Source organism: Tetrahymena thermophila (assembly GCF_000189635.1).
Source record: "Tetrahymena thermophila SB210 genomic scaffold scf_8254377, whole genome shotgun sequence".
Taxonomy (NCBI): Eukaryota; Ciliophora; class Oligohymenophorea; order Hymenostomatida; family Tetrahymenidae; genus Tetrahymena; species Tetrahymena thermophila.
The window spans coordinates 123000-142321 of record NW_002476161.1 but is presented as its reverse complement, the minus strand read 5'-3'; the positions used below and the strand labels follow the sequence as shown (position 1 = coordinate 142321).

General features: G+C 22.7%; 7 protein-coding genes across 7 annotated transcripts; 2 read left to right on the top strand and 5 right to left on the bottom strand. All coding sequences in view use genetic code 6, as the record gives it.

The window, feature by feature from the left end:
* Positions 1 to 550: 550 nt before the first annotated feature.
* Positions 551 to 1976, bottom strand: TTHERM_00716000 (hypothetical protein; the record flags this gene model as incomplete). Its single annotated transcript, XM_001031957.4, has 4 exons — positions 1741 to 1976; positions 1555 to 1677; positions 1443 to 1489; positions 551 to 1395 (listed from the first exon to the last, which is right to left on the bottom strand). The coding sequence occupies exons 1-4, from the start codon at positions 1863 to 1865 to the stop codon at positions 551 to 553; spliced, it is 1140 nt and encodes a 379-aa protein (XP_001031957.4). The 5' UTR covers positions 1866 to 1976.
* Positions 1977 to 2357: 381 nt separating this feature from the next.
* TTHERM_00715990 (hypothetical protein) lies at positions 2358 to 3569 on the top strand (the record flags this gene model as incomplete). Its single annotated transcript, XM_001031956.3, has 2 exons — positions 2358 to 2498; positions 2550 to 3569. The coding sequence occupies 2 exons, from the start codon at positions 2358 to 2360 to the stop codon at positions 3567 to 3569; spliced, it is 1161 nt and encodes a 386-aa protein (XP_001031956.2).
* Positions 3570 to 4373: 804 nt separating this feature from the next.
* Positions 4374 to 6668, bottom strand: TTHERM_00715980 (hypothetical protein; the record flags this gene model as incomplete). The annotated part of the gene is made up of 1 exon (XM_001031955.1): positions 4374 to 6668. The coding sequence occupies one exon, from the start codon at positions 6666 to 6668 to the stop codon at positions 4374 to 4376; it is 2295 nt and encodes a 764-aa protein (XP_001031955.1).
* Positions 6669 to 7285: 617 nt separating this feature from the next.
* On the top strand, positions 7286 to 8473 carry TTHERM_00715970 (hypothetical protein; the record flags this gene model as incomplete). Its single annotated transcript, XM_001031954.1, has 1 exon — positions 7286 to 8473. One exon carries the CDS (start codon positions 7286 to 7288, stop codon positions 8471 to 8473), a length of 1188 nt encoding a protein of 395 aa, XP_001031954.1.
* A 358-nt stretch (positions 8474 to 8831) lies between these two features.
* TTHERM_00715960 (kinase domain protein) lies at positions 8832 to 10940 on the bottom strand (the record flags this gene model as incomplete). Its single annotated transcript, XM_001031953.3, has 3 exons — positions 8832 to 10125; positions 10190 to 10302; positions 10368 to 10940. 3 exons carry the CDS (start codon positions 10938 to 10940, stop codon positions 8832 to 8834), a joined length of 1980 nt encoding a protein of 659 aa, XP_001031953.2.
* Positions 10941 to 11691: 751 nt separating this feature from the next.
* TTHERM_00715950 (zinc finger, C3HC4 type (RING finger) protein) lies at positions 11692 to 15455 on the bottom strand (the record flags this gene model as incomplete). Its single annotated transcript, XM_001031952.3, has 2 exons — positions 14883 to 15455; positions 11692 to 14802 (listed from the first exon to the last, which is right to left on the bottom strand). Exons 1-2 carry the CDS (start codon positions 15426 to 15428, stop codon positions 11692 to 11694), a joined length of 3657 nt encoding a protein of 1218 aa, XP_001031952.2. The 5' UTR covers positions 15429 to 15455.
* Positions 15456 to 16645: 1190 nt separating this feature from the next.
* Positions 16646 to 19214, bottom strand: TTHERM_00715940 (Serine/Threonine kinase; the record flags this gene model as incomplete). The annotated part of the gene is made up of 3 exons (XM_001031951.2): positions 16646 to 17218; positions 17284 to 18560; positions 18632 to 19214. The coding sequence occupies 3 exons, from the start codon at positions 19212 to 19214 to the stop codon at positions 16646 to 16648; spliced, it is 2433 nt and encodes an 810-aa protein (XP_001031951.2).
* Between the last annotated feature and the right edge of the window lie 108 nt (positions 19215 to 19322).

Here is a 19322-nt window from a genome sequence, read left to right as displayed (position 1 = left end):
TTTATAAAATCATCTTATATTTTTTATATTAGGTTTTATTCTAATTATTGAGAAATAGGTATTATTATTTAAGTTTGCACATTAGGTTGTGATCTTTAATTCGTTTGATAGGTATTACCTAATAGATAGAAGTAGATCCAAATATATGTAAAGTTGGAGTTTTTGTAATTTTTAATTTATATAAGGGGTCGAAATCCTTTTGATAAAAAATATGTTACTATATTTTTTCTGCCATGTCATGTGAAAGAAGATAGGCATTAGTTCTTTTACCATTTTCTTAGTAGCTTTAAGTTGTTTTTTCATAGATGAGCCAAAATTATTATTTTTATAAATAAACCAATTACTTTAAATGTATTATTTATTACATATATTTGCACTCACATATATATTTTATAATAAGCATAAGTGTTAAAAATATATCAATCAATATCAATATTATTTTGGATATAATTTTATAATATTATATACTATTATAATGTTTGGTTTTGAATTATATTAAAATTTTTTTTATATAAAAGTTAAAACAGAATGAAATTAAATTGAATTGATCTCAATTTAAGAACTTTTACTCAACCTTTAGATTGATTCTTCTTTTGATTTCTTTTGACTCTACTTTTTGTAATTTACTAATAGGAAGCTTAATTAGGGATAAATCAGGGGTAGACTTTATTTATCCAATAGGTTAACTTTCTAGTTATTTTTATTTTAAATAATTTGAGTTCTAATTTTATCTGCTAAAAATATTATCTTTCTAATAGCTTTATTCATAATTTCCTTTTATAAGTTAAGATAATTGAGAGTTATTCGCAACTAAATTATTTTGTTTGTTACCATAAAAGTTTCCATTAAAATTTAGATAAATATCTTATAAAGAATTTCTTAAATTGCCTTATTAGATTTATTTTTTATTCCTATCTCTTGCATTCAAACTTTCACTTCCATTTTGCTTATTTTAAAACTGAATTTATTATTAACTGTCACTAGAACCTATATGATTCGTTTATTGAATTAGTGACCTATTCATACCGCGAAATTTATTTGAAAAATTGTTTCTATCTAAATTTTACTCATCAATATAATATTTCTTTTTCACTGGTTTTTATTCGCTTTTAGTCATTTATTAATCATAATTTATATTTTATTAGTTTCCATGCTAAGTATCAAGTTAAATATTTCTTGGCGAGCTTCCTTCCTAAAAAGAGAGGCTCTCTGTGCTAGTTTCAAAATGCTTTTTCTCTACTTATATTCTGCTGTTATAACTTTTATTTTCTTTAAAGCTTTCATTATCTGCTTCAAACTTGTTCTTCTTTTTTGAACTTTATATTTATGAACCTTATAAGGTTAAATCTTAGCAAATTTAAGAATTTTAAATGCTCGGAAGTTATAACTTTTTATCTTTTAAAATAATATTGTTAATATTCTTATATCTTATATATTATTACCTAATGAAAGAGATTTATGTTATTGCAATAATGACTCATATTGGCTTCTATATTTAGCAAATATTGAAAAGAGTTAAAATGACTAATTATGTAAAGTTTAAATAAATAATACATTATTTTTTAGCACTTCTAAATATATTCTTCTTACAATTAAAGCTTTTTTTCAAATTCACTCTTTTCGTTTTTATTTAATATTATCTATTTATTTGCTTCGCTTAGCTGTTTTTGTAATTTTCTTTTTTTATAAATATCATTTATCATCTAAAAACAACAAATTTAAATGTGTCCAAAAAATTACATAATAAACAAGTCCTTCTCTTCTAATATTTTATGCATGTCAATCAAATCTTTTGAGTACTTGCCCTTTTTACTGAAATGATCAACCCTTTTTATAGGACTTAAATAATTTTCAGTTTCAATCATTCCTAAATTATTTCTAATCAAAAAGGTATTTATAGTTTAGTTTTTTAATAAGTATTTTAATCTAATAAGAATGTCTTAATAAATAATATTCCGCCAAATACAAAGTAGTTTTATAATTATTACTTTTTACAATCTATAATCATACAAATTGTAAGCGAAGATAATTTTTAATTATAACCATGAATCAATTTATATCTTATTTTTTCTCCAATATTTTGATATTGACTTAAATTTATTTAGAATACTTTTTGATTATTTCTTCATTTATTCTAACTCTATGCATTATTATCTAATCATAATTTAATAAGAATATTTAAAAAAACTATTTTAATAAATTAAAATTAATGAAAAAATACAATTAAAAATAAGAAAATAACCTTATTTTATTTAAAAATAATATTTATACTTTTAGTGTGTCTCTTATAATAAATATAATAATTTAAATATTTTAAAAAGTAAAAATTTAAATAAATATAAAGCAATAATAGTTTTATGAGCAATAAAACTTAACAGCAAAATAAAGTTCATGTAAAAAAAGGGGAACAGCCATCTGATACTGTAAGTTGCATTAAATGGCTTAATTCAACATTATTTTTTGTTAGTACTTGGGCTTCTGAGATAATCGGATATTAAGTAAGTTATTTAAAATAAGGTTAAATATTTTTTTAATTTTATGAATAAAAGGTAGAAGAAATGGAAGTAAATAGAGTTTATTATAAGAAGCTATAGCATTTAGCTATATTAAATATTGAAATAAAATAAACATAGAATAGTGTATTAATATGGTATGCAAATGAAATAGGAGAATTGTTTTAAATAAGCACAAACGAAGATGATCCAATCTCTTACTTAATGGCAGAATATCCAATTATATTTATTTAAAATATTCAAATGGGATTGCTCTCAGTTGACATGGCAGGATATATAAGAATAAACAAAACTATTATAAATGATTAAATAACAAAACCATCAAATACAAATTAAGCATAAAAAATCAAACTAACAAAGTATTGTGGACTTTAATTAAATTATGATAATTAAAACTAATCTTTAATAGGCTGTTCAGTTGACTTCCCATTTATTCTATTATATGGAATGAGTTAAAATATTTATTTAATTGATTTATAGTAAAATGTATTTGATCTGATAGAGCATCCATTCAAACAAGTTTATGTAAGCTGTGGTTAAGTAAAAAAAAACTCATTATTAAATGGAGAAATTATTTTAGGAACCTTCGATGGTTTAATTTGTAGGATTAAATTTGAAAAATTTGGAGATGACTTTTTCTTATGGGATAAAGACGATACTAAAAATAACTTGTTACACTTTACTAAAAGAGAAATTCAGATTTTAAAGAACTACAATCAGTAGAGCCAATCAGTTAGCAGTCAAAGATAAAATTTACCTAATTCATTGAATGTATATACATTTAGTGTAAACTCTATTTAGGTTTTACCTTAAAACAGTAAAGGAAAAAGAAACTTTATCAGTTGTGGAGGTGATGGAAAGGTTATTTTATCAAAAAAGCCTTATTCTTAATTCATAGAAAATTATATACTACAAAGTGTATCTTGCATTAGCTTAAACTCATAAGCCACTTTACTTGTGATAGCTGTAGGATATGATTGGCATCAAGGCAATAAACCACAAAATTATTGCCCATTTATTGAAATAATAAAATTAAACAACAATTTTAACAATTGATCTGTTTTTGTTTTGCAATTTAATTATTATTACCATTTGTGTTTTTTCAGTCAGTTAATGAATTTATGCAACTTCTTTTTCCATGATTATCACCAAAAATACATAAATTTGAAAGAAATAAAACCACTTTAAATTAAAAAAAATAAAATTCGTTCAAAATAAATTGACAAACAAATTTTTAAATTAAAAGAGTTAATTGTGAAATTTGAAAGATATTTTAAATAAAAAATTACCCTAAAGAAATAATTTCAATCTGCTTTTCTAAATTATTGTTTTATTTATTTCTGAATTCTTAAAACAGAAAAATAAAATGATTAAATTTTCTTTCTTTAATAATTTTGATAAAAGTTTTCAAATTTTATTTTTAGTTCAAAAAAAACCTTTAATGTTACCTTAATAAATTAAAATAATTAATAATTGTTTAGAGTAAGTAGAATATTTATTTTTCTGATTATTAAATGATCTAATTAATAAAATTACTCTTTCTTTCAAATAACTTCAAATCTATGAATATTGATAAGATTTTTTAATAGTTTATGAGAGAAAATAATAAAAAACTTACTTTTTAAAATGAATTGATAAATTTTTGAAAACATATTTAAAAGCTCATTAAAATTTTTTTTATTTATTGAATTTCTATTATCTAAAATCAAAAGAAAATTTTATTAAAATTTTAAAATAACTAATTTATTTATGAACAAACTACTTAGAATAAAAGTAAATTATGAAAAATATTTTTAATTAATTAATTAAAAAATTTGAATCCCAATTTTGTTTGGAAATTAAAAATTTGTTTGAATGAACTCAAGATTTAAGCTGGTCAAATATTTAGCATTCTAGAAATTAGATGTCGGTAAAGGTGTGAAGAGCTTTTTGCAAAATAATTTCGTCTTGTTAGACAGCATCTAAATCAATGAAAGATTAAAAGTATTCTTTGACAGATTTAATAATTTAATATAAACAATTATAATGAATTTATGATTTGCTTTTGTCGTCCAAATCGTTTTCAAACAGCTCTATTAAACTTGATAAGAGCTAATAATTCATCACGATGACTTCTAGACAATTTCTTTTATTTTAATTGCCTTTTTTCTTTTCAATTACTTTTTATGTTTCTTTATTAATATTCATAAAGTGGTCGAGAATTATTTCTTAGAAGAAATTGTAATCTTCTTTGTCAGAGCAATCTTTGAGGGACTTCATTTATGTATACATTTGATTTTTAAGTGAAAGCAGTCTCTTCTTTAGACTTTCTTCTAGCTTAGTTGTTTCTATATTTTCTGCCATACCTTTCATATCAAAAACGAATGATTCGTGAAGAGAATTCATTTAATTGTCAAAATTTTTTAATATTTCTAAAACCTCAGGTTTTTAAAAATGATCTGGAGTTTCTTTCATCAATGCTTCCATTTTATTTTCTAAATAATCTTGCAATTCTTCAATTTTCGTTTCTATAGGGGTTGTAGTGATTATTTTTGATATTTAAATTAAGACCTAGAAGTATTTTTCTGCATTATTTTGCAAAATATCCATATAGTCTTTTATGTGTTCAGGTGTGGAATCGAGAGTAATTTTGAATGAGTCTTCTGAGTCATCTAAGCGATTAAATTTCTTTATAGAACCTTCTTCTTCAGAAGTTTCAAATATGAAAACTATTTAATTTAACATGTATTTTAAAATCTACGAGTTCAAATCTGTGTAAATTTCTTTTAGGATTTATGTTAAATTTAAGGTTGGTGTTGAGAATTTTTTCATGGTATTTTTCAAATATCCGTAATTTATTGTTAATGAGTTTTGCTCTATCTTGGCGAAAGCAAAGAAACGTTTCTTCAACATTTTTGAGAGAGTTTCCAAGTATTTTAATATTTTTTCAAAGAAATCCTCAAAAAATGGAGTTTGTCTCACAATATCGTTTTTCAAAAAAATACCTGCCATTTCATTAGCTTCTAGATAATCTTTGATGTACAATAAAATATCGTCTTCACTTATAATTAAACAGTTTTCTTCATTTTTTTCCATTAATTCTACTTTTTCATCTAATCTCTTGATTGTTTCCACCAACTTTTTAAAAAGATCAAACGTTTAGCGTACACTTTACAATTCATTAAAAAGATATTGTATGTCGTTAGGATCTAGATCAATTACCTCATTCATTGCTTTTTATCTTAACATCTTCATCTAAACATCTGGTAAAAATGTATCAGGAACTGTTATTCTATCGTCTCCAATCATCTTATTAAATTTTTTGAAAACTTCATAATGCTCGTTCTTCATTATAGCTTCTCCAATATTGACTTCTTCTTTTTTTTTCTCTTTTTCTTTATCTTTATCTGATGCATCTTTATTTTCTTCATCTTTCTTTTCCTCTTCCTTCACCTTTTTCTTCTTTTCTTCTGCTTCTTTTTTCTTTTTCTTCTCCTCCTCTTCCAATGCTGTTAAGACACTCATATCACCTTAAGAAAAATCTAATTTTTCATCATTTTCTATCTCACTCTTTTCTTTATTTTCTTAAGTATTACTGGCATTGCTAATTAAACTTTGGTTTATGCTTTTTTCATCTTTAGTTGACTTATTTAAATTATCTTTATTTTCATTATTCGCTTTTTCTTCTTTATTTTTGTTATTTTCATTTGCTTTAGGCTAAGTGCTATCAAGATTAGATGAAGTTTTATTTTAAATGCTAGTATCTACAGGAGCTGCAGCAATATTTGTTGTTGCACCTGTTGGTTAGGTTGTATTAGTGTTTGTGGAAGTTAAAGTAGAAGAAGTAGCTCCTGCTGCAGCTGGATTAGCAGCTCGATTCTCTTCTTCTTTCTTTTTTTGCTCTTCTTCTTTTTTCTTTTTTGCTTTCTCTTCTTTTCTCTTTTATCTTTCCTCATCTTCTTTCTTTTTTCTTTCCATTTCCTCCTTTTTTTATTTCAATTCTTCACGCTTTTTCTTCTCCTAAATTCTTTTTGTATTTTCTAATCCCAACAAACTATCAAGTTAGATCTTTTGTCTCTCATTAGTTCTCAGCTGATTCTCAATTTTATGTCTAAAAGCATCAAACGAGAGATTGTTATCACATGTTTTCTGAAATTCAAAAACAAGCCTTTACATCCTACCTTAAATTGCTTAATATTGATTGATATTAATATTTTATTTTTGGAGTTTCTTCCTTTATGATTAAATATTTAAATCAACTAGTTTGCGAAATTAATTTGAAAATATATTATATAAATAATAACAATAACAATAATTAATTTATTATCTTCGTTTTTAACAATTAAATTACACGATTTACAATATTAGAAGCAATATTCAAAAAATCACTATTTCCTAAATGTTTATTATTTTTTATTCGTTCATTTTTAATTTAGAACACAGTAAGAACTTGTTGAATGTGTATAAAATATAGTATTTTATCAAAAATATATATATTAAAAGCTAATAATTGTGAGTTTGGATAAATTCTTATTTGAAAAAAAAAAAAACCTTTTTAAGCTTATTTATTTTGATCAAAATATGAAATGAAAATTTATTAATTGCTTTTGGCATTTTGGTTGATGAACAACATAATTTTGATAAAAAAACATAATTATAAAGTAATTATAAAAAGTAATAAATTAATAAAATTATCATTCATTGGCTATGGATTTATAATATCTAAACAGAATATTAATTTGTGATAAATATTAAATAAAAAAGTTAATTAAGTCCAATTTATATTTATTAAAATGTCTTATGCTAATCACCAATAGTAGCTGCTAACTCCTAACAGGAATGAGGAAAATCAATTTAAAAAATTTAGTGATAACGACTTAAGGGAGAATCTCCTTCGTTAGTATTAGCAACAATTAGGACATATTCCAAATGATATATCTAGACCAAAATCTATAGAGAATTTGAAGAACTAGTATAAAGAAAACGATAAAGCAAGAAATTACTAGATGAATTAAAATGAATTTTAAAAAAATGAATTACTTTAAAAATTAGTTGAAGATTATAGATAATTAAAAGACCAGTCTTTAACGATGTAAAGAGATTATGACATTAAAATAAAAGAATTAGTTGAAAAAATGTAATAACAGGATTTAATTATCTAAAAAATGTCAAATGAAAACAAAACTTTGCACACTTATTATCAAAGAGCAGAAAATCTTCTATCGCAGCAAAGAGATAAGATATAAGAGCTAGAAGAACATCTTAAATAGGCATAATAAGCTTCCATAAAAGATAAGCAATAAATATAGAATCTTAGTTTGATTAACTCTCCTAATAAGTTGTTTCAGGAATCAGAAACAAGAAATTATGTGAACTCTCTTTCAGATGATGAGCTTATTGAATTAATAAAATTAAAAAGAAAAATGGACTTTGAAAAGGTTCTCTAATAAAAGGAAAAAGCTGATCAATAGAACTAAGAAGTACTTCCATTAATTAATTAAAGCCAAAGCAATCCTATATCTGTAAGATAATTTGTAAGGCATTAAAGATCTTCGTCAACTTTTAAAAAAGGGTTAGACAATTATTAAGATTAATTACAATAGCAATAATCTGTGATTGTGAATTAATAAAAAGTTATTGATAAATTGCTTAATCATTCTCATTAAAACCAATAATTTTTATAAAAAGAGTTATAATAATCATCCTAGATTTAATCTACTTCTAAGCAACCTTAAATAGAGTTTGTAAAAGACTTCTCTACTGCTAAATTAAATTCCTCTAGACTTAGAAATAGATCACCAATTAAAAGTAATCGTGAATAACACATGGAATACTTGTAAAAATCTATTGAGTCAAAAGATAAACTATTACTAGATATCCATAATAGCAAAATAAAAAAAGATAAAGATGAGGCTTTAATAGATTTTTTTAATAAGTAATCTTCATACCTAGTTGATTCTGTGTATGATAAAAAAAAATGAATTAATTATTTATGTTTATGAAAATAAAATACATAAATTACAAATCTCAAAAATAAAATTATAATTACTGTAAAAAATTTATTTATTAAATAGTTTTATTGTGAAATAAAAATAGCTAAATAATTTCTAAACTATACTAAAATGAATTAAAAATTAATTAAAAATTTGTAAAATAAAATTTAAATATGTTATAATTTGAATTATTTTATATTTAACATATTTATTTATATTATTAAAATTGAATTTATGGAATATTTTATGTAGTTATTATATTCATATTAAATTATTATTTATTTATTTTGTTATTTACAATTATAAATAGATTAAAAGTAAGTTCAAAATTATTGTCAATTAGAAATCACATAAAATTGTAATCAAAATTTTTAAGATTGGGAAAGTATTGCTCCATAATCGCTAAAGTTTGCTTTATACACTAATCATAATTGCTTTTGTGAAGAATGGTAATGAGTTAGTCATATTTTAACTATTTTCCATTTAAAGTGTATAAGTTGTTGACAGAAAAAATTCTATTCCAAGAAGCACAAAGTGCTAATCTTAACATAATTGTCGCCTTTACATCTTTTTCTAATAATATAAATTTGGAAGCTGACATTTATTTTCCTAACTGTGGTGGAGGATTTAAATCTAATAAATCAAATTTATTGCTGGTATTTTTTAAATCTGTTTCACTTTACTAGGCTGTCTTTTTAATTTTTGTGTTGTTTAACTAACTTTTTGTCTTGGTATTTGTTTATTGATTTTGTTGAGCTTTATTGGTTGTAGTCAATTTTTTTTCTAGTTAATTGTCATACAAGATGGAGTGATAGAAAGTCTTTAGATTAGTCATAATTACTGCCCTAAAAGGTAGCTTTATGTCATCAGGCATTTTCTCATAATATTTTTCTGTATCATTTAAATTTTCATCAAAATACTATTTAATATTAGGGTACTTTTCTTACTTGAGCTGTTTTACTTATGAATATTAAGTTTCGAATTCGTTACTCCATATTTACTCATCCATTTTCAGTCTCTCTTCCATCTATCTGTACGTCTTAGAAAAGGTAAATTAAGCGAAATTAAAAGTAAGATTGAAAATATTTTCTTTATCACTTAATATTTTTTTGAGGTTCTTTATGTAGAAATATATTAACTTGCTCAGAAAGAATTTAAGCAAAAGAAAATTAGATTTGTTAACAGTGCCATTCATGAAGTTTATTTTTTAATTGAAATAAATATAATTATCAATAAGGAATCCATATAAATTTATAAGAGCAGTATAGTTTTTTGCTTATTCCTGTATAGAAGAGTCATTTTTTTACTAAACTAAGATCGATGTTATCATAGCATCTTCTCTTTCCAAACTATCTCTTCTTTTTAATTCTTCTTCATCATCTTCTTCATTTTAATTATCACTGTTTTTAATCATCGATTGCAGTACATCTAACTCATCATTTTTTTATTCAAATATTTCATAAAATTCTAAAGTGTCTTTGTAGTCTATAAGCTATTCTTATATGATGCTGTTCGAATAAAGTTCTTTAAATCCTATTCTTTTTTAATAGTCTATGACAAAAATTTCTTTAAATAGCTTTATCAATCCTATTGAAATATCTTGTGTCTTTTTTTTTGGAGCTTTCGAAATTTAAAATCCACTTTTTGCAATAAAAAATATATAATTAGTATCAGTGAATATCTAGTACTTTGAAAAAAATATACCCTTAACATAAATCTTGAATTTTCTTTAATAGCTTTGTATGTGAGCTACCTTCAAAAGGCAAGCAACCAAAAATAATTCTGTAAAGAATTACTCCTAAAGACCAAATATCAACCTAAATATACAAAAATATATATTAAATATTTTATTCTTGCAACTAAATTTGCATAAATATTTTACTTTATATCCATATTACTTGCCCTAAAGAACTTCAGGGGCAGCATAAGAAGGAGTGCATGAACTTGATTAAATCATTTGACTTGTCGTTGCTTTTCTTGCTAATCCAAAATCTGATATTTTTGGTAACCCATTTTGCATCAAAATATTTGAACCCTTTAAATCTCTATGAATAAAACCTGCTTCGTGAATAGCACGAATACCCTAAAGAATATATGCAAACATATTCAACGCTTTTTTTTCGTGTAACACTCCTCCTTCATAAAGTTTTAAATAAGAATCTAAAGTACCTTACTCACAATATTCCATAATAATAATTGGATATTCCTTATAAACAAAATTTTCGACATATTTCACAATATAAGGGCTTTTAATTGTCATTAAAGCCTTTAGTTCTTACTAAATGTATCTCTCTTTAACCTCTCTTATCTTTTTAAGGGCAAACTTATTCTAATTTTCATCCTCACATAGATAAACTGACGAAAAGCCTCCACTACCTAATTTTTAAATTAATGTATACTTTCCTATTTTAATTGAGTTTTCTTCTATTTTTTATTCTTTTTGTTGGGAATCCATGATGATTTTTCTAATTTTTATGATTTATTGTAATTATTATTAATCAGTAATAAGTAAGTTTGGTTTTTAATACTTTTGATAATAAAAGCATAAATTTATTGTATTTTTCTATAAATTTTCTATATAATCCATCAAAAAATATATGTTCAATTTGACACAAATACATACTGTTCAAAATTAATATAGAAAAGAATGACTCATTTTACAACAAAAGGTTCTATTTATTACTGATGTGTATCTTTCTTTAACATTCATTTATATTTTTATTATTAAGTTTATGTTAATCAGAAATTGAATTTCAATTTATATATTAATTATTTATCTAGAATAGTTTAAAAAACTCAAAAAATTCCAAATTTGAAAGTTATTACATACATATAAATATTTGTTTATAACTTTTTTAATTCTTAAATAAGAATCCATTAAATAAAAACCAATGTAGTAAGTAAATTTATAAATTTTTTAAGCAGCAAATTTATTTTGCATAAAAAACAAAATAAATTAAAATGGTATTGATTATGTTCGTTTTAAGACTAAATCTATGAAAAAAAAAAAACAAAAAATATATTTAAATACATTAAAACCTATTAATATGAATGAGCGCTTGTTAAAATTGGGTGAAAGCTTTTATCCCAAATTTTAATTTTAATTATAAAATCCATCTATAAAATGGCTACCTGCATAATATATGGTCTTTTTTGAGCCCAGTTTAGAAAATTTGAATTTATTTTTTTATAGTTAAAATCAGTTTTCAGTCATATAGTTTAATTACGTCTTCTATTTCAAAGTTGCAGAAAGAACACTTACCGAATTTCTTTTTTACTTCTAAAGCACAGGAATAGCAATATCTGTGACCACATTTATATGCAGAATCTTTTTCATGTTAATAACAAATCTAACAAAGTCTTGCATCTTCTTTGCTTAAAGTATGATTATGAGATGCATTCTTACTTGTTTTGTTTGGATTATCTGGATGATTTTATGAATTAATTTTTGCTATAGTATTTAAACCTTAGGTATCTTCTAAAAATTCCACACTCCTTTATTTTTAGAATCCTATATTAATATTATTATACTTTTTATTTAAGTTTTCCTCTCTTTACTACTTCTGTTCTTCATAAACAAGTAACTGTTAATTCTAATTACCTTAATTTTGTGAGTTTGACATTAAACTACTAGGTTGAACAGCACTAGTTACAGCAGTGGATTTCAAGTCATCTTAAACTTATTGAAATTGTTCATTTGCTTAATTGAATACTAAATCAGATTTTAATTCATTTTTTATAAACATTTAAAATAATTCGCTTTCCTCTTTTTTTTACAAATTATTAATTCCAGAATTTTTGTATACTTCATACTATTAGTGGAGAGTTTATGTTAATTTTTCGATTTGAGAATGAGATAAAATAAAAGGTTTATTATCCGCATAACTACTAGAATCGCCAAGCTCCATTGATAAGAACTATTAAAAACTAGACAAAGATTACTACAACTATTACTGGCCAGGTATTGATTAGTTTTATTGGATTTGATTGGAATTGGATAAATTACTCTATGATTTTTAGAATAAACTATCACCAATAATATGAGGTAAGGGAACTTAATTTAACTAGTTAAATCCAAATTATTAGTCTAATGCCCACTAAAAGAATTTAAGCTATTATGTAATATTTAAATGAGTGTTTTTCATTCCTTAATTGTTCTAATTATTAAATTATTAGTTATTATTTTATTTTTCATTTTATATTAAATTAGCTTGGTAAAAATTGTTTTAAATCATATTATTATTATTATTTGCAATATTATTCGCAGGAATAATCTAATTATTATTTACTTGCTAGTTTTATTTTTGTTATGGAATATAAACTGATTACCCTACATCAAATTATCCATTTATGATAGGCTCAATTGGTTAGGCCGTAAGTGCTTCTTATTAAATATTTTGGTTATACTAATTTAAATTTGGATTATCTAAATTTTGATTTTGGTTATTTAGATTTTAATTATTTAAATTAGGATTGTTTAATATATTTTGATTTAATAAAAATTATTATCCTCCTGCTACTCCTCCATTTATAGCTCTGTTATAAGGATAGTACAAATTATTTGCATTTTAATTTTAGAATTGGTTATTTTGATTATTTATTTAATTATAAGGAGGGATTATATTATTTCCTTAATACCCACCATAATTATGGAAAATTTAAGGATTAAAAGGTTAATCTATTGGGATATGTTAGACAGATTTTGATTACTAAATAATTTGAGTTTTATTCTTCTTCTCTATCATAAGCTATAGTTACTGCTATTATAAGAGCTTTAATTGTTTAATTTTTTCTTCTTTCTATACTTACTGACTATATAGTTGAGATTTATTATAGTAACTATCTTTTAAGTCATCTTACTGTTTAATTAACTTATTTGTAAGTAGATCATCCTATTAGGTAGGAGTTATTCCTTCATTATTATTGCTATTTTATTTATTAAGACCAACTGAACTGCCTGAAGATTGCGAATTTAGATCACTAATTTACTCGTTTAATAGTTTTTACACTTTGTCATTAACATTACTTTAAATATTAGGAGACTAAATAACCACTTCGTTGTTTTGAGAAGTTAATTCTATGTCTCCTCTCATTTTATAATTTTCTCCATCTTTTTCTCTTTCAGAAATATCTTATTTTAATAAATTTTTATTTTCTATGCTATTACCTGTTCTATATTACCTAACTTTATCGATTATTTTTTTAATATATTTGATAACTTGCTTCATACCTATAATTCCTAGTACAATGCTTAATAGAATAAAGATTGGTGGTTTATACCATTAGTTAGATTATTTCTTTTCTTTTTAAATATCTAAAAGTAGACACACTTATTAATTTATGCTATATCTGGACTAAAACATTAGATGAGAGCTGCAACTTAATTTTCTACAAGAAAATTCGTTAGCAAAATAACTACCTTTTTCGCTATCATTTTAGTTATTTTAAGAACTCATGCAATTTTAAATATATATATTATAAGTAGAGTTTGAAAATAATGACCTAGATATCGCAAACTGAGCAACCTATCCTTCATGAGTATAAGATAATTCTAAAAATCTAACATTATTTGAAAAGCCATCAAAGCTTTTATTCACAGTTTAATACTAAGTAGTTTAAGCAAAAGAATTATCATTTATAATTACCTCAATAAAATCATATTATGATTGAAATAAGATTTTTTTATTGTAGAATAGAATATCAACATTAAAATGGTCTTTTATGTTATATTGATACTAATTCATAAAACTATCCAATTTGTCAATTTTTGTAATCTTTTTTGCCATGATGTTATATATTACAATATAAAAAAACTGATTATCTGAGTAAATGAAAACAAATTATTGCGAAGCAATTTAACCCATCTTCCAAAAAGTAAAATTTTTAAATGCTTCATGATCATTTAAGATTGGTTCATTTTCAAATTTAAAATCGTCTATTAAGCTGTAATGGCTCATTCTTTCAGAATTGTGAAGTGTAATGATTTCAGATTTGTTAAAAAAAAATATATGATTTTAAGAATCAATTTTCTAAAAAAAATATTGCTCATTCAAATCAATCGCAAATTTATTTTGCTCAGAATTTAGGTAGGAAACCTCTTTACACTTAACTGAAAGGTCTTCTTTATCAAATTAATATGTTATTTAACAAAATGAATTTATTCTTTAGCTATTTTTGCTGTACTGCATAATAGATAGACTATTTCGTTAAACTATATCTTATTCTACTTAAGGATGACTTTCTAAAATATAGATATACTTTTTTTGATCTTCACTTTCTTAATCAGCAGTATTAGAGGTATTGTTTAAATTCAAATCCTTAAATTAAAATAATTTTAAAATGATATAAGGTTTTTTATTTTTTAAAAATGTTTAATAATAATGAATTAATTAATTACATAAATAATAGGATAAAGTAGAGGATAGATAATAGAATGTTTTTATTGTATTATTATTTAAGATGCTGTGAAGAATTTAAAATATTTGAACTCCTGAGATTCTGTTTAAATAACAATGTACAAGCTTTGCTAAGTTTCTACATTTAAATAGTTAACTTCTTTGATTTTTGAATCTGAATGAATACTAATCTAAGATAAATAATTTAATGTTTTCATATCATAAGCTGCTATAGAGCTTTCTGATATTAGAAGCACTGTATTAGCTTCGCTAATCAAAAGCGTACGGACATTTGGATTTGTTTGATCAGTTCTAATTTAAATTTCATCTAAAAGCTCATATCTTATTAAAGATTACTCATAACCTTAACCTACAACACTTCCTAGTAAAAAAGCTAGTGCTAATAAATAAATATTCATAGTCTTTTAAAGTTTTTGACTCTACTTTTTAATTTTTCTATTCAAAAGAAGATAAAGAAATAATAATATTAATAAATATATAATATATTATGTAATTTTTTCAATTTTTTTTTTTTTTTGTATATTCATAGTTAAATTAATTCCATTAAGATTCCATTTAAAATTTAGTACTTTTAACTTTCATCTAAAGCAAATTTTGATAGCAAGTATATTTCTCATTTAATGGTTTTGTAAACACAAAACAATTATGTGCAAGTTTTTATGTACTGTATTACACTAATATCAGGGAATTATAAAAATACTCTTTTTTAAATCACTTAACGCTACTAAGAAATGATTATTACATAATTTATATTTAAACAAAGTTAATTAAATTTAATATTCTTATGCATATTATATATGAATTTATAATCAATTAATAAAAAACATAGCTAATTTCTGGCTTTGATAATAAATTTCTTATTCAGAAAATTTCAATTTTTTTCTAGTAAACTAGTCTATTTTAATCATTTTTTTTGATATATTTTCAATTTACTTATTAATCTTTCAGTCTATTTTTTATCTTTTGTTTCAGTTTTTTTTGGAATTTTTAATGTTAAAATATTTAAATTGTATAAAATAATGTTCAAAAAATAAAATAATTTTTTGTCAAAAAACTTTATTCTTGTTTTAATTAATTTGAAAATTTATTATTTCATAAATTTTGTATGATAAAAATTTTCCTAAACTAGTTTAAAGCTGTTTGAGATGCTTTTTTTGCTTTTAAAGTAATCTTTTAGGATTTTATAAAATGCCATACTCTTAATTAAAATATTTTAATTTATTTATTGTGATTATATAAATTTAAACAGTTTATATAAGAAAGAAGAAATAAAAAAATAAAATAAACTCATATCAATAATTAAAACGATTTTGTAATTTATATATTTATTGCATAATATATGATCATTTGATAAAAAAAAACCAATACTAAGCTGCTTTTAAGTTTTCAATAATAATCTTTTAAGATGACTGACGAATTAATAATTGAAACATTACTTATTATTTAGTATTGCAAAACTAAAATGAAACTTTTATATCATTTGATAATTACTTAGAATATAATCAATCGTTTAACATTTTCAATATTTTTATTTTAAAAATAATAAAAATTATAGTTTTTGTGAACAACAAAAATTATCTCTCAAATTAAAATTTATTTTAATAATAGATAAAATATAAACGTTTTTTTATTGTTTGCTTGATTTTATTTTAAAGCAAGAGGTATTTCCAATTTAGTAATTATAAAAATTAGAATTATTTAAAATATTTAGAATAATAAAACATTAAAGCTTAATCTTAATTTATCAAGCTTGCTTATTATTCTTTTTGTTAATTTTATCTTATTGCATATTTTTGATATCGTCAATAGATTTCTTTAAAATACTAGGATCTGGTCTTTTATCAGGATCAGTCTCAAGCATTTTAGATACTAATTATATAATTAATGGATCAATATCTCCTTAACGATTCATCTTTAAACCTCTTATTCTGCTTATTTTTAAGCTTTCATTTTAATTTACTTGAGCAATATCAATTAAAGTTAGCATGTACAATAAAATAAGACCAAGACTAAAAATATCACTCTTGAATATATCAATTTCATCTTAAGTATGTTAATAATCTTTTATTTTTAAGTTTTTTAACTCTGGAGACATCCACTTTATTGTTCCAAATACTATATTTTCTTTTGTGCTTGCCTTATCTATTTATTAGGAAATACCAAAGTCTGATAAGTAGTAAATCCCTTTTTTAAAAAGAATGTTTTCAGGTTTTAAATCTCTATGAGCTATTTTTTCCTCTATATAAATATCTGCAATTGTATTAGCTATTTAATCTAAGAATTGCACTATGTCTTTTTCCAAGAATTTATCATAAAGCTAATTTATTAAAAAAATATAATCGAATGAATGAATTAATTTTAATTTGATTTTTTAATTTTTACATAATTTTCTTGCTTTTTTTAAATGATTGACTGCAAGTTGCTTTCTGCTAACTCAAGTGCTATAATTGCCTAATCTAAATCAAGGAAATAATTTTAAACTTTAATAACATTTTCATATTTTCCTAGTTTTTAGAGAATTTCTATTTCATTTCTAACTGAGCTTTTTTGCTCTTCAAAGCTAATTTCTTTGTTATAGATAATTCTTTTACACGCATACTTCTCATGCATTTATTAAAGTATAGCTTTATTTTTTACCATTTATATGTGCTTGTTTTTTGCTATATACACGTCTCCAAAGCCTCCTGAGCCTAAGGGATCATTTAAGTTGATATCATATTTTTAGAAAAATTCAATTTTACTAATTTCTTTCTAATTTTGGAAAACAATAGCTTCTATTTATTATTTTATATTTTTGCTTTTATTTTTTCTTCTTCGAATTAGAAGCAGATAAAAATTTGCAAATATTAGGAAAGCTATTGTATCCCAAAAAAATGGAGAAAAAATTTAATTATGAAATTAGTCAAGAAATCCTGTATAACTACCATTTAATTTAACTTAATATAAGATTGTGCTTCCGCTGTCATAATTGAAATTATAGACATAAAAATAATTATATAGATATCCTTGATTATATAAATAGAATGTGTAAATACTCTAACTATTAGAATCATTTGGTACTAAGTATGGTTAAATATCCTGTCTGTTTTTAGCTGCTCTTAATCGATAAAGATATTTAGTTTTCTGATAATTTTCCTGATCAGACAAACCTATCATATAATAATTATTTTCTAAATATACCCCAAAATTAAACTAATTTTCACTAATTATCTGTGACTGTTAGCTGATTTAATCCAAATTAATTAAAATTTCACTATTTTTGTCAATAAATATTAGTAAATATTAAACCTTAGGAGATATTTCCATCAACTTCTTTTAATAGAAAACAAAAACTTTTTTTTTTCCAAATATTAACAAATAGTTCATTTGCAGATACTAAATAGATTCTATTATATCATCTTCTAATTCAAGGCATAAGTATTAAGAGCTCTATACTTATTTATCTTTTAATTGTACTTAATATACACACATATCATTGCAAAAGTATAAATTTTTGTAAAAAACATTGCAATTTCGATTTATTTCTATAATATTTTAATCCAAGCTTTTTGACTATGTATTGAAGCATAAAATAGCAATTTTTGAATCATCTTTCTATAAATAAAATATGTAATTGTCTAGCGTGTCATAAAAAGTGTAGCTGTGCAAAATCTTTTTTGCTTTTTTATTATTTATAAATTTTAAAGAAAGATAAAAATAAGTAGTTGTACATTTCAAGTTAAAGTCTTACCTTAGACCATAGTTTCTTGAGTGTTTATCTAATAACTAGAAATAAAGCCACTAAAAATTCTAATGGTGATTATATCTCTTTCAGAATCTATGCTATAAATAGCAAAAGAAGCAATACCTTAAATTCCTTAATCATTATAAAATAAAGGATATTTCTGAGTAACTGTATTACTTATTTATTTATTATAAGAATCATAAAAGGTGTATTATTATTTGGTATTTAGAGATGGATATAATGTATAATAAAGAGTTTTATTTTCAAAATCATAATTACCCATAATATAAATTCTTTCAAAATATAAACAATAATCTGCCAATTCAGGTTTTTAACTAAAATCAATTTCTTTTGTTTAGCAGTAATACATCTTAATTACTACTAAAAATACCAAAATTTATATTTTCTACATTTTTAATTATTTTTGGTTAAGTTTTTAAAGGGTTTAATTCTTTATTATGATAAAATAGATTGTTTTTTTTATCAAAAATATTAATTAATAAAACCAAATTGTATATCTTTTTATCAAATACTTTAACAAAGCAAATAGAATCTCAAATATGAATTTTAGGAAAATCAAAATTAACATTTTGATTATTTTTACAATTAAGATTTCCTAAATAAATATACATATTCATAAAAATACCATCAAACAAAACATTTGGTAAAACTAAATTTATTTAATCAATCAGATATT